General features: G+C 50.3%; 3 protein-coding genes and 1 long non-coding RNA gene across 7 annotated transcripts in view; 2 read left to right on the plus strand and 2 right to left on the minus strand.

Annotated features, from left to right (window-relative positions):
• MAK16 (MAK16 homolog) overlaps positions 1–27926 on the minus strand; it is a 55872-nt gene that overhangs the window by 4462 nt on the left and 23484 nt on the right. The window lies entirely within an intron of this gene.
• SLC18A1 (solute carrier family 18 member A1) lies at positions 344–9124 on the minus strand. Of its 4 annotated transcripts, none has more exons than XM_061472545.1 (16): positions 8271–9124; positions 7177–7346; positions 6677–7037; positions 6049–6107; positions 5721–5804; positions 5391–5483; positions 5036–5125; positions 4031–4074; positions 3838–3898; positions 3632–3727; positions 1835–1913; positions 1665–1716; positions 1438–1501; positions 1221–1340; positions 889–1022; positions 344–801 (listed from the first exon to the last, which is right to left on the minus strand). In XM_061472545.1, the coding sequence occupies exons 2-16, from the start codon at positions 7298–7300 to the stop codon at positions 688–690; spliced, it is 1575 nt and encodes a 524-aa protein (XP_061328529.1). In that variant the 5' UTR covers positions 7301–7346; positions 8271–9124; the 3' UTR covers positions 344–687. The 4 variants fall into 4 exon arrangements, with proteins under 4 accessions (XP_061328529.1, XP_061328530.1, XP_061328531.1 ...); XM_061472546.1 differs by having other exon boundaries at positions 8213–9124; XM_061472547.1 differs by lacking the exon at positions 5721–5804.
• Positions 4790–9609, plus strand: LOC133279128 (uncharacterized). Its single transcript, XR_009746781.1, has 3 exons — positions 4790–5138; positions 9131–9261; positions 9367–9609. It is a non-coding gene; the product is annotated as an uncharacterized LOC133279128 (long non-coding RNA).
• On the plus strand, positions 12952–20577 carry LOC133279125 (V-type proton ATPase subunit B, brain isoform). The gene is made up of 13 exons (XM_061472551.1): positions 12952–13118; positions 15667–15722; positions 16305–16403; positions 16947–17040; positions 17130–17207; positions 17683–17822; positions 17954–18055; positions 18404–18501; positions 18712–18835; positions 19068–19218; positions 19588–19865; positions 20073–20202; positions 20328–20577. Exons 1-11 carry the CDS (start codon positions 12989–12991, stop codon positions 19719–19721), a joined length of 1206 nt encoding a protein of 401 aa, XP_061328535.1. The 5' UTR covers positions 12952–12988; the 3' UTR covers positions 19722–19865; positions 20073–20202; positions 20328–20577.

Here is a 27926-nt window from a genome sequence, read left to right on the forward strand (position 1 = left end):
ATTGAGGGGCTTTGGACAAGGGCCTGTAGGGACAGGACAAGGGGAATGGCTTTAACCTACCAGAGGGGAGACTGAGATGAGCTCTTAGGCAGAAGCTCTTCCCTGTGAGGGTGCTGAGGCGCTGGCACAGGGTGCCCAGAGAAGCTGTGGCTGCCCCATCCCTGGCAGTGTTCAAGGCCAGGATGGACACAGGGGCTTGGAGCAAGCTGCTCTAGTGGAAGGTGTCCCTGTCCATGGCAGGGGTTGGAGCTGGATGAGCTTTAAGCTCCCTTCCAACCCAGACGAGTCTGGGATTCTATTTAAAGGCATTAACAAATACCACTGCACTCATCAAGAGGAGATGTCAATAATATTGACACGCTGTGCCTGAGACAGCATTACTCTGGAGGACAGGGTGATAGGATTCTCCTCCTCTTCATAACTTTTGTTGTACATATGAGATGTGTTGAGTTTGGGTCAGCTTGCCTACAAGTCACAGAGCAATTGAGTAGCTTAACTAATCGAATAGAGCCTCTGAATCCCAAGTCTCTGCTCCCTGCTCTGGGTTGCTTGGCTAAGAGAACAGGTCAGTGACACAGCTTGTGTCCAGAAGCCTTGGGGGAGACAGGGTTATTCCTGGGTGCTGATAGATCCATGTTCTATAACCGTAATATTAGCTTCAATACACGGCAAGCATCCTTGCGTGTGCTATTCCGCATGTTCTGCCTCCACATCGCTGTCGTCTGTGAGAGGGAAATCACGCAGGGTTTTCTGGGCCGTGTAGCTTTTGGTTTGCATGGGGCACTCCTGGCTTAAGATTGCCTGGGTAAAGGGGAAGAGAAATCATGGTTTAGTAACACTGGGGATTAATCTGAGTAGTTAACAAGAATTAAATGTGCTTAAACTCACAATCTTCTCCTCTTTCGCGGGGGGGTTACGCAGGTACCAGCACAGAGGAGCGTAGGCAATGTTGATGACACCAATGATGACCATCAGCCAAGGGAAGCCAATAGCACGTGCGATCGCACCGCCTGTGGATGGACCTGCAAGTTTATAACCAAAAAGGACTTAGGATGACAGAGAGCAAAAGGTGCTTGTCCAGTTCAGAGGGTTTCTGTGCGTCTACGGTGACTGGGTTGTGGATTCTGTGCTGGTTGCTTGCAGTGAACGCTGGGTGGAGGAAAGGGAGGAGATACACACTGAGTAAGCATCTCATCCTGTGAGGAAGAGTTCCTCCGTACCAATCGCAAAGCCCATGCAGAAGGCGACATCAGCTATGGCATAGACGTTGCCGTAGATGGAGGTGTGGCGAAGGTCCACGAGGTAGCCCATGATGGGCATCATTGAGGAGTCCACCATGCCTGCCCAAAGCAAGAAGGACCTGATCAGCCCTCACCCCCTCCGAGTGGTGAGAGCTGTGTTTGAGCCGTGTCACACAGCCTGACCACAGCAGCTTACCTATGGCAAAGCCAAGCCCGCTGTTTGGGGCAATCAGCCCGTAAATTGTCTTGGCCAGAGGTACCTTTGAGAGGAGAGAGAAAGGATGAGGGCAGGAGAGCTGTGTGAGGTGTAACACAGTGCAACCCCTGAGCATCGGCCAGGTGTGTAACCCTATGTCAGCACCGTTGCCCTCGCTGCCCCTGCTGACTCTTCTTGCAGAAGGGTCTCAGAATCATCTTACTTACACAAAGGAGACTGATTCCCACCACAGCCATGCCGATCAGGGAGCACAGCCACCTGCAACGAGGTCTCAGTTAGGAGAAGGAGATGTTCTCGGTGTGCACAGCTCCGTGAGCACGATTCGTGCTGAAAGCACAGGCTTGGGCTGAGCTGAAATCTCTGACGTCCCACTTACCGGCCTATTCTGTTAGCCAGAATCCCAAAGAGGTTGGTACCGATGAGGTAGGATACACTGGCAGGGAGGAATGCCATCCCTGAGAGAGACAAAGGATAATCCAGAGTGTTATCCCCAAGTGAATACAGGGGATGTGCAAAACCCTTCATTAACTGCCTCTCTTGTTTGGGGAATGTCATGGGGAGACAAGGCAATCCCTATGGGAGCCAGTCCCTGCAGTGGTGCTTTCCTATGTCCTCCACTGCCATTGCTCCCTTTCCCATCACTCTGTGCCCTGTAGAAGGGTGGGGGTCCCTCTATGAAGAAAGAGGCATAAAGAATGCATTTGCTTTTGATGGTGAGGGGGGAAACTGAGGCACGCAGAGGTGCAGTGCTTCACCCACAAACAGGAGCTAAGGGCAGGACTCTTATCCCCACTGCTTTAATAAGCTCATCCTCTCTTGTCGTGGTTTCTTCTTCTTCCCCATTTCCTCTTGTTTTCTGCTTTTCATTTACTAAAGAAAGCAGAATTAAAAAAGTGCTTAAGTAAAAAGCTGGGGGATCATGATGCAGTCAGAGCTCAATATTTGCACTGTTTGCTGATTTACCACTTGTTTGTTTTTAATATACTCTCCCTGCCACTATAAATAAACCTGATCAGCTCCATTTCACTGAGACAACTTCCTCATTGAAACACATGATTTATGTTTCATCTCCTCGCCTCTCTTTAGCAGCTACAGCACACAGTTAATCCTGCAGATTTACTCCAAGCTCTTCTGGTTGTTTTTCTCCAGCATAACAGGAGGGAATTGAATTGCAGCACCCAAATAAAGAAGCCCCTTGAGTTCATGAGGTGGGTGAAGTGCAGTTGGGCTGTGTCTCAGTCCAGACTGCTCTCAAATCTCTGCTACCTCAAACTCCAGTGAATGTATATGGGGTTTTCTTTGCTGTCTGCTGACCTCTGGGTACTGCTAAGTCATCTCAAAGCTTCCCTTTGGGCTCAGTGGTGACAGGGGCAGCCCTCTCAGTCTGTGACATCTGTGGTTACCAGGCAGCTCTGCTGTCCCTTCTCCCCACTCTCAGTATCTCTGAGATCCTGCTCTGCCCTCATCCATCCTTGCCCAATCCCTGGTTCTTAAGAAGCATCACAGGCACTTACCAGGATGGATGCTCCTGCCTGCCTAGAGGATAACTCGATTAGAAGCTCTCTCAGCCCTCCTGCTCCCAGGTTGCAATTCAATCTAGGCTCTGAGTGCAGCCCGAGGCACCCCCTGTGTCATTCCTCAGCCAATTGGGTTTGATAACAATTAGTTCTTATTTCTATAGCAAACACAACGTTATCTCTGTATCCCATTTTCTAGGCAGCTGGTAATTAGCACTCACCAGCCTGTCCTGCCTGCGACTCTCTAAATGGCCTTGTTTTACTCTGAGCTGCCTCTGCAAAACCCATCTGCCTGCCATGATTTCAGCCCAGCACGATACCATTATCTGCCCTGCAGAAGACAGGATTCGACAGGCTTCCCGTGCATGGAACAGCCTTTCTTCCACCATTATTGCTCTTGTGGGAAGTCTGATTCCAGACCATTTTTCCAGTAATAGAGAAAAGCACATTGTAGAGCTACCACTAAGGACATTTCCAGCTGCAATTGGAGCAACACGCAGCCTGGGATCACTCATTCCATGCGGGGGAGGGCATATGTTTTCTTCTCTTGTAGGATGATAGAAGATATTATCCAAGCCACCTCGCAGTGCCAAAGCAGGACTGGTTCTAGGTAAATGATATTAAGCAGGATGGAGGCTGCAAAGCACAGCACCTACCTAGCTGCCACTTTGGGGAGCACATGGTCTGCATCATCCAGATGGGCAAGGTGGGCTCCAGCATGGCCACCCCCATGTTGGAGAAGCAGAGGGCTCCTGATGGGGAGAAAAGCTCTATTTTAGCCACTTTCTGCTGCTGTTTCAAGCAGCACAAAGGGATTTCTTCAGTCACGAGGGGCACAGTATGTGCTGATACCCAGCTTTACCTGCAGCAACCAGGATGTAGGGGTCTCGCAGCAGGGTGAGCACTGGTGTGCCTTTGGTGCTCTGCAGGATGGCAAAGGGGGGTTAAGCTCAGAGCTGCATGTGTATCCATGGGGAATACATGGAATACATGGAATTCATGGGTGCTTGCTCCCCTCCACTTCATTCACATCACTAGCTCACCTATGGACTCACCTCAGGGGAGATCTTGGAGGGCTGCAGTGTGCAGAGCTGCAGAGCTGGGAAGCAAACATGGATGTTAGCATGTTTCTGGAGGCAGCATCGTTCCAATCCACATTTCCCTATTGCTTTTCCTTCAGCCCCACCCCTTCCATCATCAGACCTCCATGGGGTTACAGCAACTGTGTTTGGGAGCATCATTGAAGGGGGAGAGGTGGCTCCCAGCCCTGCTCCCATAGGAGGGAGCAGCAGAAGTCCCTAACAGGGATCATGTCAGAAGTGCTTTGTCAACCCATGGAGCAGCCAGTTATGCCAGTGGTCTCTGCCAGGCTGGGGAGCCACAACTAGAGCATGGCAGGAGTTCAATGTGGAAAGAAATAGGCTTTAGAAAGGAAGTTTCACGTGTATTGCACCTACGCTTCATTTTCCAAGAGCTCTCACATGCTTCATTAAAGGTCTCTTGCACTACATCGAGGCAAGGATGGTAACTGTGGCTATAATTGAATTAGCTTAATGCTTCCCACTAAAAATGCATGTTTCTGCTGTCTCTCATGGCATCTGCAGCAGCTATGGGAGAAAGATTGAGGATCACCATTTATGCTGGCAAAGCCTGATTCCTCTGTGGCATGGTGAAGAGGCTGCAGGTGGGCTATTCCCAAACAGAGCCTTGGGTGGCATGGCCTAAAGTGAGGTGTCCCTACCCATGGCAGGGGGGTTGGAACTGGATGATCTTAAGGTCCTTTCCAACCCAAACCATTCTATGTGCTATTCAAGCCATTAATGCAATCAGGGGATTTATTAAGTAATGGGGGACTATTTCTTACTCTATTGCTATGTCAACCATCTGGTGGCAGAAAACATCTGATTTAGCAGTGACAGAATAACCAGTTCTGCTGCTGTCACCTGTGTATTAATGTGCCTCTTCCTTCACACAAGCCCTGGGAGATTCTCCCTGAAGCATCCACATTTAAATCTCTTCATGTTTTTTTGGGGGTAGGATTTAACCACTTGGCTTCTCACCTCCATCCAACAGGGCAAAGAATGCCAGGACCAGGAAGGGAGATGACTTCCCCACGAATTCATACATCACACTGCCAAAGGGGGCCCCGACTGCAAGAGAAAGGTTTGTCACACAGCAGCACTGCCACCATCCCCATCACCCTCTGCATCCCAGCATCCCAGCAGTGCTCGGCTCCTGCCACCTAGCCAGTAGGTGTTAGGGGAAGGTGTCAGATCCCATGGGAAGTGCCCATGGAGAATGAGCAAAGGAGGGAGGAGGACAGGCCAGGGAAGGGGCACAGCCATGCAGGTGATGGCCAGCAAAGCTCTGGAGATGCTGTTGAAATCAACCCCATCGGGAGCAAGGTTTCCTTACTCAGCACACCCAAGGCCAAGCCTCCAAGAGCGATGCCCATCACGTTGCCCCTCTCGAAGTCATCCGTGTACACGCTGGCCAGCATGCCCAAGCCTGGGAGCAGAGGGAGCAGAGGCCACATGAGCATGGCTGGTACCACAGTGATGGGGCTCCTCTGAAAGCAGCCTGGGTTTTGGGGGGGATCTGTCTGCTCCAGGCAGGAGCAGTGAGGATGGGTTTGAAGCCAAAGAAGGCTTCAAGGGGTGTCTGTGCTGCTGATCATTCCTGAGATGATGACAACCCAGACAAGAGGAGCCAACACAGAGGCTAAGGGGTAGCTAAAACTTGTACCTGCGACTGATGAGAACGATGACCCAACGCCTTGGAGGGCTCGGGCGATGAGCAGCAGGGTGTAGGTGCCTGAGAAGGCAAACACTGCAGAGGAAGGGGAAACATGGGTCAGGCAGAGCTGTGGAGTGAGCATTAAAACCCTGTAGGAGCGGCCTCAGCTTGCATCGGTTTGGGTGCTGGACGGGGCAGAGGGATGCTTGTCCTTTCTTGTCACCCATTTCTGGGACCCGTTGCTCTGCTCTGCATGGGGACAGTGGTGCAGGCACAGAGCAGTGTGTTCTCTCCTGTGCTGCTGGGTGTGAAGGGCAGAGAGAAGGGCAATACTCACTGACTGTAGAGAGGAACATGGTGACGAACCCAATGAACATGGGGATGTGGTATCCTATCCTAGAGAGGGGAAAAAGAGGCATCTCAGGGAGGATTCTTCATTCCAGCCCAAGATATGGCCTTGCTGCCCAGCCTCTGTGGGCAGGAGATCAACTCTTAAACATGTGGATGTGTCTATGAGGGCTGTTCAAGGAAGCATCCAGTGTCCTCCCATAAAGCTCACCCAGAGACATGGCTTGGTTTTGCCAACTCATCAACCCACCCAGAACACATGGGCATGAGCCCAGCTCAGCCCACATGTGTCTGATGGAGATAAAGGCAAAGAAAAACCATGGGCAGAAAACATTATTTCCATAGCAAGGTGGGAATCATTGCTTATATGGTGGTTACTGGTATTAAATAGCATCTGTCCTCATCTGAGGGGGTTTATGTTGTAATATCAACTTGTAGGCTTTTAGAATAGGTAAAATCCATGCTTGGTTTAATGCACATGTACCCCCCTTGCTATTCTACCCACCAGTTCTGTAATCCCACGCTTGCAGGGGCTGCACCTGGGCAGCACAGCCCTTTAAGCTCAGCTAAAGCCGATTTCATCAGCTTGAAGGTACAAACCCAGGTCTCTGCCCTACCTGTTGGTCAGGAGACCCACGGCCGGGTTCACCATCAGCTGTACCAGAGCCTTGGAGGCAAACAGCAGCCCCACACGGGTGTTTTCCTTGGCGAGGAACTCCTCACCCTCAGGGCAGCTGCTGGGTGATGGTGGGATGCTCGCAGTGGGCTCTGGTGAGATGCTGCTCTCCGTCCCATTCACCAGCTCCATGGCACTGGTGGAGACCAAGACAGTCACCGTGGTGTTGTCAAAATAGGAGAACACGGAGGAGAAAGGAGGAGCTTTCAGGGCTGGAGGAGCTGTTTCAGTCTGAGCTGGGGCAATGGAGCTGTTGGTGCCTTCATATTCTGTTGCATAGAGGAAGGTGGGGACGATGGGTACTGGAAAAAGCAAACAGGGAAGGAATTAGTGATCTGACTCCATTTCCTGGCTCAGCACCCAGGACTGAATGGTTCTGGCCACACGTTGGTGGTCCTGAAGGCTCCCAGCGCCCAGCAGAGACGAGCATCAGCGCCATACCCACGACGGTGAGCAGCATGTTATCCAGCAGCAGTGCCACGAACACCACCACCAGCACCAGCCTCCGGGATGCCCTTGCTGCTGCCAGCCAGCGCCAGGGCATGTGCTCCGCAGCCGGCAGCATGGCCAGGGCTGGATCCTGGTCCTCAGGGATGAAGGTCTCCAATAACCTTGGAAGAAAAGGCTCCAGGTTACAACCTCCCGATGCTGTTGGCTTCTCCATTGAGGAAGCAGCTCCCAATGTCTTGCATCTGGGTGCTGTTCCTAAGGAGCTGGGACCACCAGCTTTGCTATCAGGCAGTGGGTTTATCAAGCCTGCATTTAAATGGAGTGTGTTCGAACCCATTTCCATTCTCCCGACACATCTTGTATCTGCTTCAAGGCATCATTTAAGTCTTCTCCCAAAGACTCAAAGCACAGATCAAGCTGGTAGCTTATCAGTGGTAAGCTCTACATCTTCTATTCCATGTTTGTTCTTCGGAGATTAAATTTGGTCTCCAAGGAAATTCATTTGCCTTACATGTCTTTTCATTTGACCTAATTGAAATGGCGTGGCAAGATACAGGACTTAAAAGCCTAAAGTGTGTGATTAAGATCAGAGCTTCAGAGGGCTGAGAGAAGATTGCTTGCTTGGCCACGCTGCAAATATCAATCAGAAACTTGCACTAAACAAAGCAAACAATTAGCCAGTTACTCTTATAGCTCTTAGGCACTTCGGAGACTAAGTGGCAAATGACTGGAGCTGAGTCCGAAGTATCACCCTTCCCAATAACCCTGGTTTCCTGAAATCCCAGGCAATGAGATTAATCGTGTTTTCATTCAGGAAAGCAAACGCTCCAGGCCCTCTGTCATCAAGTACGAGTGCCACACAAGTCACTAAGTTGGGAAACGGGTTGTTTCTCACTGTACCTCCAGGTACCAGTAAATACCAAGTAGAATTAATGCAAGAGAAGAGATCTATGTATAAATTAATAGAGAGAAATAAGGAGTAACGAAGCATAGACAATAAATACACGTAGACCAATGGAGCCCTTACCTCTCAAGCCCCTGTTCCCTTCCCAACACAAACCTATCGGTGTGGAAAAGGCTCTTACCCTGCAGCCCATGTTGGTGCGAGGAGCCGGCTGCTGCTGCAGGAGGTGATGTGCTCTGCAGCTCCCCGAGGGTTTATGATTACCGTCTATCAGAAGAGGATATGAGTGTCCCTTTTCCATGGAGATTTAATTGGAACCTCAAACAAGCTCCATTCAGCCCCGCAGCTCCCTCTGCGTCAGAGCAGGGCAGTGGGGTGGGCTGGCAGGAGAAAGGCAGGAGCATTTATCTGCACAGAGCACCCGATCTCCAGGCTTTCATCAATGCTTATCTCTCTCTCTGAGCACCTTAACTCTTGCCTGGCTCTGAGCAGACCAAACACCCTACCCTGGGGCTGCTCATGCCTCTTCTCCGTGAAGGAAATCTGCTCTGCCCCATTGGAGGGTGTTTATGGGGGGCAGTGATTGGATTCATCACTGGGCTGGTATTATTATATGGCCCTGGGAAATACATAAGAGTCTAGGTCTTGGACTGCTCTTCAGTGTCTGATGGCCATTCTCTTGCTCTTGTCCTTGGTACAGCTGACCTCATTCCAGCTCCTCTACTGCTACCTGTAGGAGTTTTTACATCACCATGAGCCATATGTGTGTGTTCACTGGGTTGAGCTGGTGAAATCTTTATGTCCCTGGGTCTCATGGGGTGCTGAGAAGCTGCCTTTGCATAGTCCACAACGTAGATCAGCGTTTCTGTAATGCTAAGAGTGATGATAAGTGTTCATAGTGGATGGAGATATTTGTAAGGCTGGAATGCACTGATCTGCCCCCTGATTTTGGGCAGTTATGGGGCAATCTCACCTCCCTCTGGGTATCAACAGGTTGTGGTCCCTCCACATCTGAGTTCTGCCCTTGCCTCCTCCCCACAGAAGGATGCTGGCACTTGTCCACAGCCTTTCCCTGTGCTGTTGTGCTGCCTGCTTTGTCTCCAGGGACAAGGAGATATTTCTTGGACTAACAAGGGCAGTAAAGCTGCATGGGAAATGATATCCCTGCACAGGTGAGGTGCTGCAAATGCCATTTACAAGGTGATCTCTATTCTCCCATCATTTCTGTTTTCTTAAACTTTTGACATTTTGCTCCGTGATTTCTTTCTTTAAAGCAGAACTGATGCCATCTTTCATTCAGGAGATGGAGATTCACTGCAGAGATAGAGCATAAATCCTCGGCATATTCTCCTTTTCTCTGTTGCGGTGTAAATCTGCCACTGAGACCATTTGTCTGGCTTCTGCATGATCAAAACCCATTGCCGATAACGTGAGATGAGTACATCCTACCAAGGAGTTCCCTGGGTGTGCATTAGAGCAGAAGTTGAAGCCTTTAAATATACTTCATGAGCTGAGAATTGGATGCCTAGGCCTGGAAATGGCTTTCTCAACAGCCACAAAGCAGACCGAGGATGAGCAGTGCAGTATTGCCATCTACTGAGGGAGCTTAGAAGTGCTCAGCTGTACCTTGGGCGCTGGGTAGAAAAGAATTCAGGTTCTCCTTCAGGTGAGGAGGAGCATGTGGAGACAGTTCTTCCTCTTCTTCTTTGTCTTCTTCTTCTTTGTCTTCTTCTTCTTCGTCCTATTATTATTAGTAGTAGTATCATTCCTCTTCTTCTTCTTCCTCTTCCTATTCTTCTTCTTCTTCCTCTTCTTCTTTGTCTTCTTCTTCTTCATCTTCATCTTATTATTATTATTAATATTATTCCTCTTCTTGTTCATCCTCTTCCTATTCTTCTTCCTCCTCTTCTTCTTCTTTGTCTTCTTCTTCTTCATCATCTTCATCTTCTTCTTTGTCTTATTATTATTCCTCTTCTTCCTTTTCTTATTTTTATTCTTATTTTTATTATCATTATTACTATTATTATTATAATCATTTGTTATTATTAATATGATGGCAATTACTATTTCTATTTCAATTTCTTATTCCTGTTCCTATTTCCATTTCTAGCTCTATTTCTTATTTCCATTTCTACTGTTACTGTTATCTCCCGTAGGCCCCAAGGTCAGGACATGTCTCACGTGGCAGCTGAAGGAGATTGCAGCGTCTTGGCTCTTGTTGTGCACGGAGGATGGGAAAGCTTACTCATATGTGCTCTGGGAGCATTTCCATGAGTGTGGCAGCTTTTTGCAGGCAGTTCTCCCTGAGCTGTACTTTCAGTATACCATTATAAATGTTCAGATTTCTGCTTTCAAGAACCCTGCAGGATAAAGAGAATAAGAAATCACCAGAGTGAGATAATAAAACACAGTGAATATTTCTTGTGTAATGAGAAGTATTGGAGAACTGATGGCCCAGCATTGGATGTGGGCCTGAAAAAGGGCTGGCAGCAGCCCCCGTGCCAGCCCTGGAGCTGACTGTGGTTCCTATGGATTCAGCTGAGAGCAGGATGCACTGGAGGAGGTTGTTCACTCCTGTTCCCTCACCTCAGCAGTGCAGGGAAATACATCCCCTGTGCAGCCAAGGCTCCTGTGTGCCCAAAGGAAGCATGGGGCAAATGGCTCCTAATGTGACACTGCCAGCCCAGGGCCGAGTGAGCACACAAGATTTGAATGGGCACTTGGAGAACCAGACGTTAAAGTCACTCTTTGCTGATATTCCTCCACCGTGGAATCAAGGAATGGTTTGGGATGAAGGGACCTTAAAGCTCACCCAGCTCCAACCCAGGGACCCCTTCCACTAGAGCAGCTTGCTCCAAGCCCCTGTGTCCAACCTGGCCTTGAACACTGCCAGGGATGGGGCAGCCACAGCTTCTCCGTTCAACCCACCCTAGTGTCCCATCACCCTCACAGGGAAAAGCTTCTGCCTAAGAGCTCATCTCAATCTCCCCTCTGGCAGTTTAAAGCCATTCCCCTTGGCCTGTCCCTGCAGGTAAAGTAGTTGTAAAGCGCAAACTTTGTTCAGTCCTGTTGACTCTCAACAAACAGGAGCGCTGGGTGATGCGCTCAAGGTCACGCTGCATTAGAAAGAGAGCTGAAAGCTGGCCAAAGCCTCCCAGTTTGGTGTTTAATCCGCTCGACAGCATTGCCCTTTGTCTGGGGGTTATTTATTGGGTTTGCTCCCTCCTTCTCCAAACAGTTCCTTGTGTCATTGTTTGCTCTTTCCATCAGTCTCACCGGTCCTTGGCACTTTGTAGCTCCTCCAAACCAGCTCAGGGTTGCCAGTAGCTCCTTGAGAATGTTATTTCCCCAGAGCATTTCTACTTTTAACGTAGAAGGAGAGGGAAGATTGGTTTGGAACATCAAATAATTCCATTTCACTGGGAAGCAAGGAGGAGAGCAAGCATGGCTTAGTGGGAGGTGTCCCTACCCATGGCAGGGGGGTTGGAACTGGATGATCTTAAGGTCCTTTCCAACCCTAACGATTCTATGATTCTAGGAATGATACATAACTCATATGGAAATCAAAGGTTGACAGACTAATGTTTAATGGGAAAAGGTGTCTATAGATAACCCGCTCTCTAGTTTATATTAAATTAAAGGTTTAAGGCAGCTCTTGTTCTGTCCTTCAAACAACTGTAAGCCCTTGACATCTGAGTGCGCAGCAGCAGCACAAGGGGGGTGATTCCATGGGCAGCCCTGCCTCATTGCCAGTTCCTGCCTTGTTCCTTATCTCCTATCTACCCAAAGCAGCCTCTGTTACACTCCCAGATCAAAGCACTGGTGCTGGATGAAGCAGACCCCTGAGAACACGGCTGGGCTGTGTGTGGGGACACGCATGGAGCCGGTGGGATACCCAGGGCTGGGGGTACATGGGCAGGGGGCCAGGGCTCTGCTTTGCTTGGGTGGCAGAAGGAACCCTCAGGCATTGAACCCTTTTGCCAAAGCATTCGTTATTTAGCTTCATCCTTTTCCTTCCTTCCTTCCTTCCTTCCTTCCTTCCTTCCTTCCTTCCTTCCTTCCTTCCTTCTTTCCTTCCTTCCTTCCTTCCTTCCTTCCTTCCTTCCTTCCTTCCTTCCTCCCTCCCTCCCTCCCTCCCTCCCTCCCTCCCTTTCCTTCCTTCCTTTCCTTTTTCCTTCATTCCTTCCCTTCCTTTCCTTTTTCCTTCCTTCCTCCTTCCCTTCCTCCCTTTGTCTTCCCTTTACTTTTTTCTTTCCTTTTCACCTGTTTCCATTCCCTTTTCCTTTCCCTTTTCCTTCCCCTTCTTCTTCCCCTTTCCCCTTCCCTTTTCCTTTCCTCTTTTCCTCTTCCCCCTTCCCCTTCCCTTTTCCTTTTCTCTTTTCCTCTTCCCCTTCCCTTTTCCCTTTTTCCTTCTCCCTTTCACCTTTTTCCTTTTCCCTTTCCTCTTCTCTTTCCCTTTCCCCCTCCCTTTTCCCTTCCCTTCCCTTTTCCCTCCCCTTCCCTTTTCCCTTCCCTTCCCTTTTCCCTTCCCTTTTCCCTTCCCTTTTCCCTTCCCTTCCCTTTTCCCTTCCCTTCCCTTTTCCCTCCCCTTCCCTTCCCTTTTCCCCTTCCCTTCCCTTTTCCCTCCCCTTTTCCCTCCCCTTCCCTTCCCTTTTCCCTTCCCTTCCCTTTTCCCTCCCCTTCCCTTTTCCCTCCCCTTCCCTTCCCTTTTCCCTTCCCTCCCCTTCCCTTTTCCCTTCCCTTCCCTTTTCCCTTCCCTTCCCTTCCCTTCCCTCTCCCTTCTCCCCCTCAGCACCCTGGCCAGCTCCTCCCCGCCGGGGGGGGTGGCGCTGCGCGGGGCGGGTCCCTCCCTCTTGCTCCCTATACCCCGCGCATGCGCGGTGGCGCCGTGCGCAGAAGATGGCCGCAGTGGTGCGGGCGATGCGCGGGCTGGTGAACGGCGCCGGGCCCGGGGGGCCGCGGGAGCAGGGGGGGGCCCTGGAGCAGGCGGCGGCGCTGACCCGGGACTTCCTCTCGCAGCCGCGGCTCAGTGAGTGCGGGCACCGGGGGCGGCGGGGGGGGAACCGGAACCGCTCCTGAGGTAGAACCGGGGGTGTCCGGTGGGGCCTCCCGAGCCGGAGCCCGCCGGGTGCCGGTGTCCTTCGTCTGCGGCAGGAGCTGGAGGCTGCCGGGGTGCTGCGGGGAAGGGGAAATACTGAAGCCTTGTGAAAACAGAACAAACCGTGACTGCAGGGGAGGGGAAGGCCAAAACTGCGGTGTTTCCCTGGTGTTTTGCCGGTGTAGGTGGTGGTTGCACGGTTGGCTCCCTGCGAGCAGCGGCAGCGCGCACAGTGTGTCAGGCGGGGGTGGTTCCCCTGAGAGCCCCGGCCTGGGTGGGACGCCAGGTCAGTCACTGCCATTCCTGCACACCCCCGGGCCTGCCTTCCTCTGGAGAGGAGGCTTCTGCCGAGGCTGGAGCCCGGGTGGCTGAGGGAGCTGGGCTGGAGAAGAGAAAGCTCCTGAAGGGGAGACCTGAGAGCAGCTCCAGTGCCTGAAGGGGCTGCAGGAAACCTGGAGAGGGGCTTTGGGATATAGGGACAGGCCAAGGGGAATGGCTTTAACCTGCCCGAGGGGAGACTGAGATGAGCTCTTAGGCAGAAGCTCTTCCCTGTGAGGGTGCTGAGGCGCTGGCACAGGGTGCCCAGAGAAGCTGTGGCTGCCCCATCCCTGGCAGTGTTCAAGGCCAGGTTGGACACAGGGGCTTGGAGCAAGCTGCTCCAGTGGAAGGGGTCCCTGCCCATGGCAGGGGTTGGAAATGGATGAGCTTTAGGGTTCCTTCCAACCCAAACCATGCTAGGATTCTGTGAATTTGATTTTTTTCCATGTAGGTTTTGGCTTGTGCCCAAGCTGCAATCTGGCTATGAAAAACATTCCAGTTGCTTTTGGTTTGTCATAGACCTGTCTGATTTTATTGGAAACAGGAATTTGGAGTCAGTGGCGAGCTGCTTTCAAAGGGGATTGATGCTGCTTCATGTCAAGGAGACACTGTTGTGTGGACAACACAGGGAGTGTGAGCCCTTTCCTGCCGATTGAGGAAGATGTGCTCATGAGACAGTCATGGGATGAAATGCTTTGCTCAAGAGCACGTTTTCCATTCCCAGTGGGTTGCATACAGCTGCAGTCTGAGCTGTGTTATAATGTCTGTGGGGTTCTCCCTGCTCGGGTGAAGAGAGCAGGCCAGCCTGTGCTCTTGACTGAGACTGATTCAGGGACATGTGTCCAGCAGGATGTTGCTAAACCTGAGAAGTTCCAGCTTTAGACCTCCTTATACACCCAGTGACCCTCAAGCCTTATCTAATGCAGTTCTGATTATTGCCAATTAGGAGATTACATTGCAACAGTTCAGGCTGTTTGTTGAACTGTAAATGCCACCTTGTTGACAGTTGAGACAACGCATGGTAAGTGTGCCAGAGCCGGGCTAAGCTGGATCATTCATTCCCTGGTACCACGAGTGCCTGTTTCCTCTGCCTTGAATGGTGCTGGTGTCTTCCCTGTGCTGCACATGGCTCCACTTGCTCACTTTTCCCTCCCAGGGATAAGTGATTAACAGTCACTCCCTTGGTCACTGCTCCTGTGACCCTGATCAAGCTTTGACTCAGTGTTATCTGTGGATCAAGTGATTCCAGGCTCCAGCTGGGGTATTAGTGTGTCCTTAGAGTAACACAGGACACAGTTTTCACACCCTTTCCACTGGGCTGATAGCACTGGTGAGTTCTGGGCACTCAGCACCCCAGGAAGCTGCCTGTAGAGCTTCCCTGGAGGCTGCTGATGTTTAACACATGAGCTGCGGCCTTCTATCGGGTGTCAATCCTTAAGTTAAACCCAAGAGTAGGAGCAGTTTGGCCAAGGTGAAATTCATCCTCTTACAGTATCGTGCACTGACCCGTCCTCAGGAGATGGGAAAGGTGCTGTGAGGTTTCCTCTTAGCAGTGCCAAAGCCCATAGCTCACTGGAGAAGCTCTGCTGATCAGCTTTGGTGCATGGAATCTACTTGCTTGGCTCACTAGAGGCTGTACAAGTGTTGTGGAGCAAGGCACTTCTGTGCTTAAAAAACCCCCAAGTTGAGTATTGATTAAGTATCTTTGAGTATGATTGAGTACGATGAAGATCTTGCCATTTGTTGGGCATAAATTGCAGTGTCACCTTCATCACAAGTTACAGATGTTAATCCCTGCTTTGTTTTTAAAGCTCTTGTGATTGTTGATTTTCCTTAGCTTAAAATGTCCCCTGTACATTGCATTGGTGTTTCTGTGCCATTGCCATTATCTCTGCATCTAGACCTGCAGTGGATTTCTGTGACAGTCAAGGAAATGGCAATATCATGTAGTTAAGGTTACCTGAGGTGCAGGGAGCAGCCAAAAATGCTGGTCCCACCATTCATAATTCATCCTTCTTTTGTAGAGTTCGTAACAGACAGCAGTGGTATGGAGCTGGGCCCAAAATCTGCAGACCTGAGGCTGGTGATAGGAATGAAGCTTTATGTAGGTTGTTACTGGTGTCCTCAGGAAGCATCTGACTTGTGCTTCGCTTTCTTGCAGCTTACAAAACTGTCTCGGGTGTGAATGGTCCCCTGGTTATCTTGGATCAAGTAAAGGTAAAGATTCAGATTCTGAATGAATGAAGGTTTCTGAGGGAGAGTTGTGCCTGTCCTGGACAGACAGGGAGAGTTGTTGAGCCTGTTGAGGGCAAGAAAGGAACCAGTGCTTCAGTTTTACCAAAACCACCCAAAATGTGGTCTAAACTCAATGCAGAAACATACCTATTTGCTTTGTTCTTGACCTTTTTGTTACTAGAGCACAAGTGCTCTGTGAAAGGAACTGGAAACACTTTTGGCTTGGTCTCAAATTAGTGGCAAGCAACTGATGAAGAGGCAAAAGCCAGCTCATTCTTCCAGCTTTCCATTAGTATTTTGGGACTAGTACGGGTTTAGAACAGATTCTGGCCAGTCTTTCTGTAAGCCTGAAGCTCTGAGCAAGTGTTACATGGATACAGTCCCTGCAGAAATGGCTTTAGCCTGATAACTTTTAACTGCCTTGGAATCAGCTTTGCTCTGATGATGAGTTTACTTTAAAAACTAGACTAGTTGCTAAGTTTAAGCGTGCTTGAAACTGGTAACTTTTGTTCGTGGCTATTCCTCTGGGTTTTAATGCTTTCCACCTTTCTTGCTCATCTTCAGTTTCCTAGGTACGCAGAGATTGTCCACTTGACTCTTCCTGATGGCACAAGAAGGAGTGGGCAGGTTCTGGAAATCAGTGGCTCCAAAGCTGTGGTTCAGGTATGGTGAGGGACAGGAGTGTCTCTTGTTGCAGCAGTCAAGTATTTTATTACTTAGCATGTGTCTGAGCCATCTCAGATCTATCTTAGGGTATGTTCTTTTGGTACTTATAAATGAAAAAGGACATTACCTACTTACTCCAAGATTACTGGAATCATACTGTAACTGTACAGTGTTGGATCCAAGCTCTGCTATGTGGACACAGGTATTTCTTCTAAGCAGCTGTTTCTTGTTAATATTCATTCTTCTTATCTGAAGAACTCTCCCCTCTTGGCAAAGGGAAATGCTTGAGATCAAAGGATTGGCGCTGGGTTTGTTGGTTGCTGCTGATACTTCATGAATTTGGTTTAAAATAGGTCTCTGTGTGATGTTTTATACTCACAAGCTGCTCTTGAAATCCTTTGCTTGCAGAAGACCACCTTGCTTTTCATCCTGGTGGCTGATCAGGCTGGGAAGCAGCTCTTTAGTGTGTGATTTTGTACAGCACAATGCTTAGTCCTTTTGCCTGTGTGTTTTTTTTTCCTTCTTCTGGTATATTCACAGGTATTTGAAGGGACTTCAGGTATTGATGCTAAGAAAACATCTTGTGAATTTACTGGGGATATTCTTCGAACCCCTGTGTCTGAGGATATGCTTGGTAAGTGCTTGATATTGCCTGGAAGAACGAGCAGACTTGCCACACACTGACTTACTTTCATAGGTTTATTTTACTGCTCTTTCTTTTAGGCAGAGTATTTAACGGCTCAGGAAAACCTATAGACAGAGGCCCCATTGTTTTGGCTGAAGATTTCCTCGACATAATGGGTATGTCCTTAATCCATTTCAGATACGGAGTTAATACAAATCTGGTGTTGCTGAATGTTACAGCAGATTTGGTTTTGAGTGTAGGGTCTACCTGTTAGGGGAAGATTAATCTTTGAAGTATGTGGCACAGACTCACATCAGCTTTACATAAGTGCAGAAAGATGAGGCAGCAGAAGCTTGGAAGCTGTTCTTTGAAGTATGTGTAGACTATGTTAATTCCACAGCCTCCGAAGACAAAAAACTTAATAACCTGACAGGCTTCTCTTGGCCATTTACATGACCACAGCATGCCAGAGTCTTGAGATCTACAAAAGGCTCAGGTTTGACCAGGCACATCTAAAGAGTTCTAGACCTAATGGTGGGGTTTGCACCTTTTGACATGAGCCTTCTACCAGTGCTCGTGGTCAGTAGCAGTTTGATTAAGCTTCAGACACGTATATAGAATAATGTATGTTCTCTTTAAAATCCATACCAGGTCAGCCCATCAATCCCCAGTGTCGTATCTATCCAGAGGAAATGATTCAGACTGGCATTTCTGCTATAGATGGTATGAACAGTATTGCCAGGGGGCAGAAAATCCCCATATTCTCAGCCGCTGGCTTGCCCCACAACGAGGTGAGTTCTCAGAGCTGTTCCCTAAACCCTTAGTGACTTATTCACGGGGGTTAAAAAGTAAACGTGGTTAAATTCTAGCCTGGATAATAGCATCAAACATCGAGGTGAGCTGAAACGTGTTTTCCTTCTAGATTGCAGCTCAGATATGTCGCCAGGCTGGCTTGGTGAAGAAATCCAAAGATGTAATGGACTACAGTGAGGAGAACTTTGCCATCGTGTTTGCTGCTATGGGTGTAAGCCAATATCACTGGAGGAAAATGATGCTTGCAGAATAAATCAAGCAATGCTGAGGGTAGCTGAAGTATTTGAAGTAGGTCTTATAAACAGTGCTGAGTTGCCTGGCTGAATATCCCGAATGGCCAAAAGTACTGTAACAAAATGTGTTTGATCAGGAAAAAGCATCTTAAACTTAATCTCTAGCCTGGAATTCTAGAAAGAACTCATTCTGGGAATGCAGGGGAATTTTCATCATGGAGAGCTTTGCTTATGGATTATTGATGAGGTGTTTAGACCTTAATATGCTGCAAAATGCACTACGCTGAAACCTGGTCTGGAACTGATGTCTTAATACCGTGCTTTAGGTGAACATGGAGACTGCTCGGTTCTTCAAGTCAGACTTTGAGGAAAACGGGTCCATGGACAATGTGTGTCTCTTCCTGAATTTGGCCAATGATCCAACGTAAGTATTTACAGTGTGTTGGCTGGGAAAAGGCTGAAAAGGACAAGCAAACTGGAAGAGGGAGCCCCACTGGTGTCCTGCCAGATGCCACTTACATTGGCATTCCAGTTGGTGCGAGTAGCAGAGGGTTTTAAGGTCTTTGTAACCCCAAACTGTTACCCTGCAGCCTGAAAGCACACACATAAATAACACCTTACTGTCCTATTGCAGCATCGAGCGCATCATCACACCTCGCCTGGCTCTAACTACAGCAGAGTTCTTGGCATATCAGTGCGAGAAGCATGTGTTGGTCATTCTGACAGATATGAGCTCCTATGCTGAAGCCCTGCGAGAGGTATGCATTTCTGAGGCTTACTTGGCTGGTGGCATTCAGCACTTGGATACTGTAGTTTCAGATTTGCCTTGCCCTACGTGGTTGTGGTGCCAAACAGGGGTTTGTGTGGCTGTGTTTTGGTATCACCTGCAGGAAGGGGTGCTTCAAGTCGTTAGTGTAGCTTAATGAAGGGAGATACCAGGTCTAGATGAGAGATCTGACTGCTTGGAAACATTCTTCTGCATTGCCTCAGGTATCAGCAGCTAGAGAGGAGGTGCCTGGCCGGCGTGGCTTCCCAGGCTACATGTACACTGACCTGTCTACTATCTATGAGCGTGCTGGGCGCGTGGAAGGCAGGAATGGTTCCATTACTCAGATCCCTATTCTTACCATGCCTAATGATGGTGAGTTATTTTCAAGTGGTTTTAATAAATAGCACTTTAAAGGACTCCTTTAGAGCAACCTGCCCTATTTTGGACACACAGCAAATCCTGTGGCCTTCAGGTTCCTATCTCAGTGATGCATTTCTTGGCTGCCTTCTCTTTATTATTAATAGAAGGGCTTTGCCTGTTTCAGACTTCAGGACTGTTCTTCAGCCCTGTAGCAGGAGCTCTAAACCATGCATAAGAGCTTGGTGATACAAGGGGGGTACTGACCGATGGCATTTCACTTTGGAAGTCACTTCACTGCAATTTAGCAATGCAGTTTAGTGCATTTAGCACTGCTGCATCAGTGCTAAAATGGATCTAAAAGGCCCCATTTTATTTCCACAGATATTACTCATCCTATCCCTGACTTGACTGGATACATCACTGAGGGACAAATCTATGTGGACAGGCAGCTGCATAACAGGCAGGCATGTATCACCCCAGTTAGAGTATACTTAAGATTATTCTGTACTTCTTGAAGTGTTAATGATGATGTCTTGGATGCCTTTTTCCTCCAGGTTTACCCACCTATTAATGTCTTGCCCTCCTTGTCTCGACTGATGAAGTCAGCTATTGGAGAGGGCATGACCAGGAAGGATCATGCAGATGTATCCAACCAACTGGTATGTAAAAACCTCTTCAGAGAAGCAGGGCCATGTTTCAAGCAGACCTTGTACTAAAGAGCCTGTAAAAGGCTTGCTGAACAGTTGCCATCCAGAACACTGCTGAGGCTGCTTTTAATCATGGAGTTAGCGAGACCCTTTGAGTTTGAACAGAAATGGGTGCATGAACGATCAAAGTCAAAGCACTTTGGTTTCTTTCCCTTCTAGTATGCCTGCTATGCTATTGGGAAGGATGTGCAGGCCATGAAGGCTGTGGTTGGTGAGGAAGCTCTGACCTCGGATGATCTTCTTTACCTGGAGTTCCTGCAGAAGTTCGAGAAGAACTTCATTGCTCAGGGTCAGTGATTCAAGCACATCCCAGTCTGGGGGAGCACCTGCAAGGTCCTGCTCCCACACCTGCCTCCTGCTTGGTGCTGAGACCCTTCCCTGCCCCACATTTCAGCCTGTGCTTGCTTTCTGCAGGTCCTTACGAGAATCGCACCGTTTACGAGACCTTGGACATCGGGTGGCAGCTGTTAAGGATCTTCCCCAAGGAGATGTTGAAGAGGATTCCTCAGGCAACCCTGGCTGAATTCTATCCTCGGGATTCCACTGCAAAGCACTAACCGCAGCTTCATCTCTTACCCCTTGCTCTGTGAAATGCTGTTTGTTTTCCTTTTCCATGTGTTGGTGTTTACTTGTCGCCCTTACAATGAAAACCAAGGATAGGTGACGTTTGTGCCAGTGTTCCAGTGCACACTGATAGCAGGTCTTAAAGCAGCCCTTCTTCCAAAGCTTGGGTCGTCAGCAGAGTATGTAGGCCAGCTCTCAGAGATGTGCAATAGTCAAAGCTTTGTGACTGCACCTTTTGTAGGCATTTCAAGGGGATGCCCGAGGATTGCAGATCTTTACTTTCAAGTATAAGAGCAAATGCTGAGTTCCTTTGTCCGAAGCATCTGCTCAGTCTGATCACAGACAGTTGTGGTGCTGCTGGTAGAACAGATGGAGCTCTGCCCTCTTGCCTGAAGCCCAGGCTAAGAGGCGCAAAGCATGGTGCATGACAACATACCCTGCTGCAAAACACAAGTCGCTGGTGTTTAACTATGGCTTAAGGTTCTTCAAGGTGTGCACAAACTGAGGGCACTAGGGTGCTGGGTGCTTTTCCACTAGCAAAGGGTCTTTTCAGAGCTCACAGGCCAGTGGGTAGCATGACAAGGCTTTACTGCATTAGTCCTGAGCTGTGTTTGGAACTGGTGTGGTTTGCACTCCAGGCACGGGTCTGGCTAGCCAAGAGAGCTCAGCATTGCAAACACTGCAGCCTTGGCTAGTCAGTGCAGTGCTGTTCCTTCCCATTGGTTCCGCTGGGGCTCCAAGCCCAGTCCTGGCAGGCTCCCCTGCTTTTTTTCCAGGCTCACTGTAGTCCATGCTCTGGTCTGGCTAACTAAAGCACGTTGCACCTCTCTATACTTGTCTAGGAAGGTGCTAACACGACCTGAAGGATGTGTAACTAATTCCAGCTTTCCCTGGTGTCTCCTTTGTGCACTTCTTTAGTTTGTTCAGTGTTCTCTGTAACTTGGACTCAATGGCAATTCTACTCCAGTGCATTCCGCCCTAAAGCTGTGTCAAGTCTATTTTTCTTGAGGTTGGGATGGGAGCGTTGGCATGAGAATACTTTGATGTAGAGAATACCTAAATAAATTAAATATGGGAAGTGTTGAACAAGGGGGGAGCTTGGGTGATCTTTGTGGTTATAAAACGGGTTGGGCAGCAGTGGCTCTGATGGTCTTTGCCACTGGGGAGCTGGGTTACATGAGTGAAACTACTTCCATTTCTGTTGAGCCACCCTCATGTTGCTGCTGGAGCTTTTGAGGAGGGGTTGGGCTTTAGCTTCAGGAAGGAATGCTTTGTGCTGGGGAGCGGGTAAAGGCTTTGCAGGGATGTTGCAGGGCAATGGCACACCATCGGGTCCAAAGGTGTCTCAGTGGGTGGTTTGCACTAGAAGAGGCTTAAGACACTTTAAAGGGCTGCTTGAAAGTGAGCTCAGGCTTATGCTGACTCAGTGTTCCCTATGAATAGTACTATGGGGTGTCCTTGTATTCGGGTGTCACCCTTTGAACGATCTGCACATCAAATGGGTCACTGAATGAGTGGAGGCACCTCCTGTGCCTGCTGCTGCTGCTGCTCATCCTTAACCTGGGTCCTGATGTCCTGCCACCATCACCAGAGAAGAGATTCTGACTGATGAAGTCTGTTAAGTGTTGCACTAGTGCAAACTAAGCCATAGTTTGAGCTGTTCCTTGTACAGAAGCACAAGTCCTTCAGGCAGCGAAGCCATCAGCTCATGATTTACACAACTCATCCAACCTCCCTGCACTGTACTTGTCACTGAAGAGGCACTTGAAGTTACAGCTCCCATCTCCTCAGTATCAACAAGCGCTTTCATTATCCCACTGATCACTGACTGGAGGAGGGAGGGGAAGGAGGATCTATTATGCTAAAATGGCTTAAAAAAGTTGGGATGCGTGCTTTTGCCTTTTCCTACTCGTTTATCCCCTTGGTTACAGCCCCTCTGTCTGCGGGAGAGCCGGGGAATAACCCCATGAGCAGCAGCCAGCACAGGGAAAGCAGGTTTGAAAACAGAAGTAAGTTCCAAAGTCCAGAGAATTCCTGAAATCCTTCAGCAGGTGCCAGGCTCCAAGGGACAAAGGTTGAGCAAGCTGGGGTTGAATTCCTGAGGTCGGGCCAGCGCTGCGGAACTGCTTCATGAGACACCTGTAAGTGTCTGCCTGCGGATGGCACATTCCAGGGCAAAACAAGAGGAATTCCGCAGGGATAAGGATACTGTTGGCCATTAACACCCATGGAGCTGCACGCTCAGCCTGCGCTGCGGGAACAGCCCGGCGCCACGCAGGGGCACTGCAGGCCAGGGAGTGGGGAGGGATGGAGCGAGCGCATCGCTGCCACCCGCTGCATCCCATAAGCTGGGGCTGGTCAGCAAGAGCTGCTTCAAGAATCAGCTGCTGGAAGCAGCACAGGTGCTGCTTGGTCATGGAATCCCAACATGGGGCAGCCACAGCTTCTCCGTTCAACCCATTTCAGTGTCCCAGCACCCTCATAGTGAAGAACTTAAGAGCTCATCCCAACCTCCCCTCGGGCAGGTTAAAGCCATTCCCCTTGGCCTGTCCCTGCATCCCCTGACTTGTTTGGATGCCACCAACTGCAGTGAGTTTTTGACTGGTCCCTGTGGAGAGCAGGGGCAGACTCCGGTTCACTTGGCTTGGGAGCCTTAAGGGAGTTGTGCTTACAGGCACAAAACCAGTTCAGTCTCACTGGTTAAACCCCTTTAACTGCTGTGCTCCAGGACACCCGAGTGGCACCACTGTGGATCCCTGTGTGTGTCGGTGATGCCCAGCACCACCTTTCTGTCCTGGCTCCTCCTCTATGTGAGCAGTGGCCACCATCCTCACCCACCCCTCAGAACACCGATCCCAATCCTTACCTCCCTATACCCCCCCTCCCTGCTCCCTTCCTCCCTCCCCATTCCATCCCCAGATGCGCATCCCGACACTCCCCCCATAACCACATCCCCATCCTATTCCCACCATTGCTCCTCATCCTGACGCCTCCCTAATAGACAGAGCCCCATCTTCCCCTCACCAACCAACCCCTCTAGGATGCCAGGTCCCCTTCCCAACCCACCCATCCTGAAGCCCAAATCCCAGCCCCCAAAACACATGGAAAGCAGAAATGGGGGAAAGGGGGGGAGGGCAACGTTTTGAGTGCAAAAAATAAATATAAAATTTATTAAAACACCCACAATATTTTAAAGGTATCAGGAATAATACATTTCACAGCCCGGCGGCCGCGGCAACGCAGAATAAAATACAAATTACAAAATCAACCAAAAAAAGAACCAAAACCCAGCAATGAAACGAAAAAAAAACAAAAAACCCAACAAAATAGGGGGGGAAAAGAAGGGGAAGGATCCAAAACTTGTCATTTTTAGGCATCCTAAAAAATAAATTTACCAAAACACGGGGAAAAAAGAGGGTGGGGGGAAAGGGTGTTAAAAGGGAGAAATAAATCAAACGTAAAGAGGAAAAACTGGGGAGGGAAGGGGGAAAATTATACAAAATAAAATTATCAGCATAAATTTACTGTCCTAAAAGTATCTACAGTTTAATACACATTAATCCTATTGCCTTGAGACATGGGGATAGAATCTACCGGTCCTCGATCCGCCCCGGATCAAAACTTCATTTCAAGTAACCACAGTCCCGACCAGGAATCTTCAAGTGTGAATGGTTCGGAGCCGCCGGGACACCCCCCGTGTGTCCCCCCCTTTCCGCCTGCCGCCGTCCCGCTCCCCTTTTCCATGATCCCAACATCCCCCCCCCACTAAAATCCCTCCCCGCCTCCAATGGAATTCCCGACTCTGAAGGAGAAATGGCGCTTGATGGGTGGATTGTGGTGGAATTCTTACCTCTTGATGGGGTTTTTTTTTGGGGGGGGGGAGTCGTGGTGGGAAAACCAAGGGGTTCCCCAAAAAAAATGCAAGAATCAACCCAAACAAGTTGCTCCTGGGGTTAAAAATGAGGCTGGAATTGCGGCGGTTTGAAATCCCTGAAGGATGCGGAAAAATGAGGAACAAACCCGGGCGGAAAGGGAAAAAGGGGGGGAGTGGGGGGGAGAAAAACCCATAATAATTAAGGAAGAAACCGCTGCGGAAGGATCCCTGATTTCGGAAAGATTCGCCCCGGATTCGCTCGGGGAATTGGGGGGGGTTGAGGTATTTGCCTTGGTTGGGGGGCGCGGGGGGGAGCTGCTGCCCCAGCGCTGACGGGAAGCCAAAGGGGAAGGAAGTAGCACCAATAAACCCCAAAACATGGACAAAAAAGGGGGGGGGGGGGGAAGGGGGAAAAGAAAAGAGCCGGGCAGAAGCGGGATGCGCGGCGCCATGGGGCGCACAGCGCGGTGTGGGGATGCGGAGGAGCAGCGCCAAGCGCGGTGCTGAGCGGTGCCCACATGCGGTGGCACCATACGGTGAGCAGGGGCTGTGCACGGGCGCCATGGAGGGGCATGGTGCTCAACCATAGCAGTGCCAGGGCGCCCATGGCCCAGCACCGTGCCCAAGCACCATGTGTCTGTGCATGGTGCCAACCACCATGGCTAAACACCATGGCTAAGCACCATGGTCAAGCACCATGGTCAACCATTGTGTCTGTGCATGGTGCCAAGCACCATGGCCAAGCACCATGTCAAGCACCACAGTCAACCATTGTGTCTGTGCATGGTGCCAAGCACCACGGTCAAGCACTGTGTCCATTCATGGTGCCAAGCACCATGGCCAAGCACCAAGGGCAAGCACCATAGTCAAGCACTGTGTCCATTCATGGTGCCAAGCACCATGGTCAACCATTGTGTCTGTGCAGAGTGCCAACCACCATGGCCAAGCACCAGTATCAAGCACTGTGTCCATGCATGGTGCCAAGCACCATGACCAAGCACCCTGCCCAAGCACCATGGTTAACCACTATGTCCATGCATGGTGCCAAGCACCCTGCCCAAGCACCATGGTCAAGCACTGTGTCCATGCACGGTGCCAAGCACCATGGCCAAGCACAATGGTCAACCACTATGTCCATGCATGGTGCCAAGCACCTTGCCCAAGCACCGTGTCTGTGCACAGTGGCTGAGCACCATGCCCAAGCACCATGTCCAAGCACCACATCCATGCACCATGCCCCTGTGGAAGCACCACGGCTGTGCACCACGCCTGTGCACCGTGCCCCGAGCACAACATCTAAGCACCATGTCTGAGCACCATGGTCATGCACAGTGCCGGAGCACCGCATCCACATGCCATGCCCTTGTGCCATGGCTGTGCACCGTGCACTGTCCATGCACAGCATCCCCATGCACCGGCCTGAGCACCCTGCCCGAGCACCATGTTCACATCCCTTGCCTGAGCACCATGTTCTCACACTGTGGCTGAGCACCATGTCCACGCGCTGAGCACCATGTTCCTATACCCTGGTGAGCACCATGTCCATACACCATATTCACGGTGTGCAGACAAGCACCATGCCCAAGCACCGTGTCCACACACCACGTCCATGGACAAGCACCATTTCCACACACCATGTTGGAGCACCGTGGTCAAGCACCATATCCATGCACTGTGGTCACACACCACGTCCAAGCACCGTGGTCAAGCACCGTGTCCACACACCACATCCAAGCACCGTGTCCATGATGCATGGCTGAGCACCGTGCCCGAGCACCATGTCCACGCATCATGTCCAAGCACCGTGGTCGAGCACCAGGTCCACGCACCGTGTTGACACACCATGGCCAAGCACCACGTCCATAGTGCATGGCTGAGCACCGTGCCTGAGCACCATGACCAAGCACCATGTCCAAGCACCATGACCAAGCACCACGTCCATATACCCCAGCCAAGCACCGTGTCCATGCACCACAATCCAAGCACCGCATCCACGATGCTTGGCTGAGCACCGTGTCCGCACGCCACGTCCAAGCACCACTGTTGAGCACCATGTTCACACACCCTGGCTGAGCCCAGGCACTGCATCCAACCACCACCTCCACGACCAGTGGCCGAGCACCTCAACTGAGCACCTCATCCAAGCACCACATCAGCACCGCGGCCCTGCTCCGGAGGGGAACGGCTCCGATCTCTGTTTGCATAAACCCAAGTGGCTCCCGGCACGCTTCAAGCTATCGCTCCGGTAAAGTTAAGACCTCCTTCTCCACGACATTGCTTTTTGCTTTGTTTCCTTGGTTCCCAAGTTTCGTATGTACATTTAGTAGCACCTCAGCGAGATGGAATCAGGCAGAAGCGTGATAGAGTTTGTTAAAACACCATTAGCACCGTTTGGATTACAAGATTTCACTGAATAAAAATATGCCTTATAGAGCCCACAAAGCATACTCCAGTATTAAAAGGAAAAAATCAGCTATTGAGGCACCTCAGGGATTCTGCTTTCCTTCTCCTTCCCCTTGTCCCGAGAGTTGAAGGGGGGGGGACCCCAAAACACTTCCCGTTTCCTGCCCAAAGTGAAGCACCGTGGCTGGAAGAGCCAAAGTAGGATGGAAGGAGCCCGCTGGGGCTCCCCAAGCCTGGCTCTCCTCAGGGTTTCTACCACGGGCGTTGCTCTAGCACCATTGCGGCCATGACCTGCTGCAAAATGAGGTCCCCATCGCACTCCGAAGCGATTAAAAACATGGAACCCACCCCCCCCCCCCCCCATAAGTGAGTGCCCCTGAACGGGGTGGGACGAGCATGGCCGCTGGGACGGGGAAAGGGAAAGCTTTAGCTTGCAAAAAGAGCCTCTCAGCAGCAAGGGGTAAAGAGCTGTGCATAGATTTTGAGCTTTCGTACGAGTCTGAAGCGTGCTCCTTTATCATGACTGAGATTTGAGGTAGGTTTCGACGTTATGTAGTGTAAAAACGTGAGACTGCAGCAGTTCTCGCTCCCCGACCCGCGGCGCCGGCATCTCCCCACTTAACCCCGGGGTTGATCCCGCCGGACCGACCCTCTCCCCCCCAATCCCTGCACCAAAACCAACCCCTTCCGAGGAAGCAGGACTCAGACAGGTTACACAGACCCCCTTCTCCTCCCGATTATAAACGCAACCAGGCGAAGCTCACAAGGCACCCGCGCCACGAAAGCCAAGGCGATGCCAACCGGGGCCGGCACCCGAATCCGGCCCCGTCCAACGGGATCAGCACGGTCCCATTTTCACCGTATCCACACTGGAACCAGCATCGCCTGCGGGTTATCCCTACAATCTGACTCGCCCGCGACTCCTCCAATCCTGATATGCTATTGGGGATGTCTAAGAAAAGCGGTAATAGCTCGTTGAGTTTCCTTGTCAAATATACGCGACTTTACAGGTTAAAAGTTAAGAACAAAAAAGGGGATTAATTCTGAAGGACGGACGAAGCATGTTAAATATTCTGCCAGTATTTACAGTTCTCCCACAAGAATCTGGTTTCAAACGTAACTGTTTCAAGTTGGGGGGGGAGGGGGGGGGAAGGAATTTGGGGCTTTTTTCT

The sequence above is a fragment of the Pezoporus flaviventris genome, unplaced genomic scaffold (assembly GCF_033815535.1).
Source record: "Pezoporus flaviventris isolate CSIRO_AGI_PZ_B2104156 unplaced genomic scaffold, CSIRO_AGI_Pfla_v1 ptg000071l, whole genome shotgun sequence".
In the NCBI taxonomy this organism is placed as follows: Eukaryota; Metazoa; Chordata; class Aves; order Psittaciformes; family Psittacidae; genus Pezoporus; species Pezoporus flaviventris.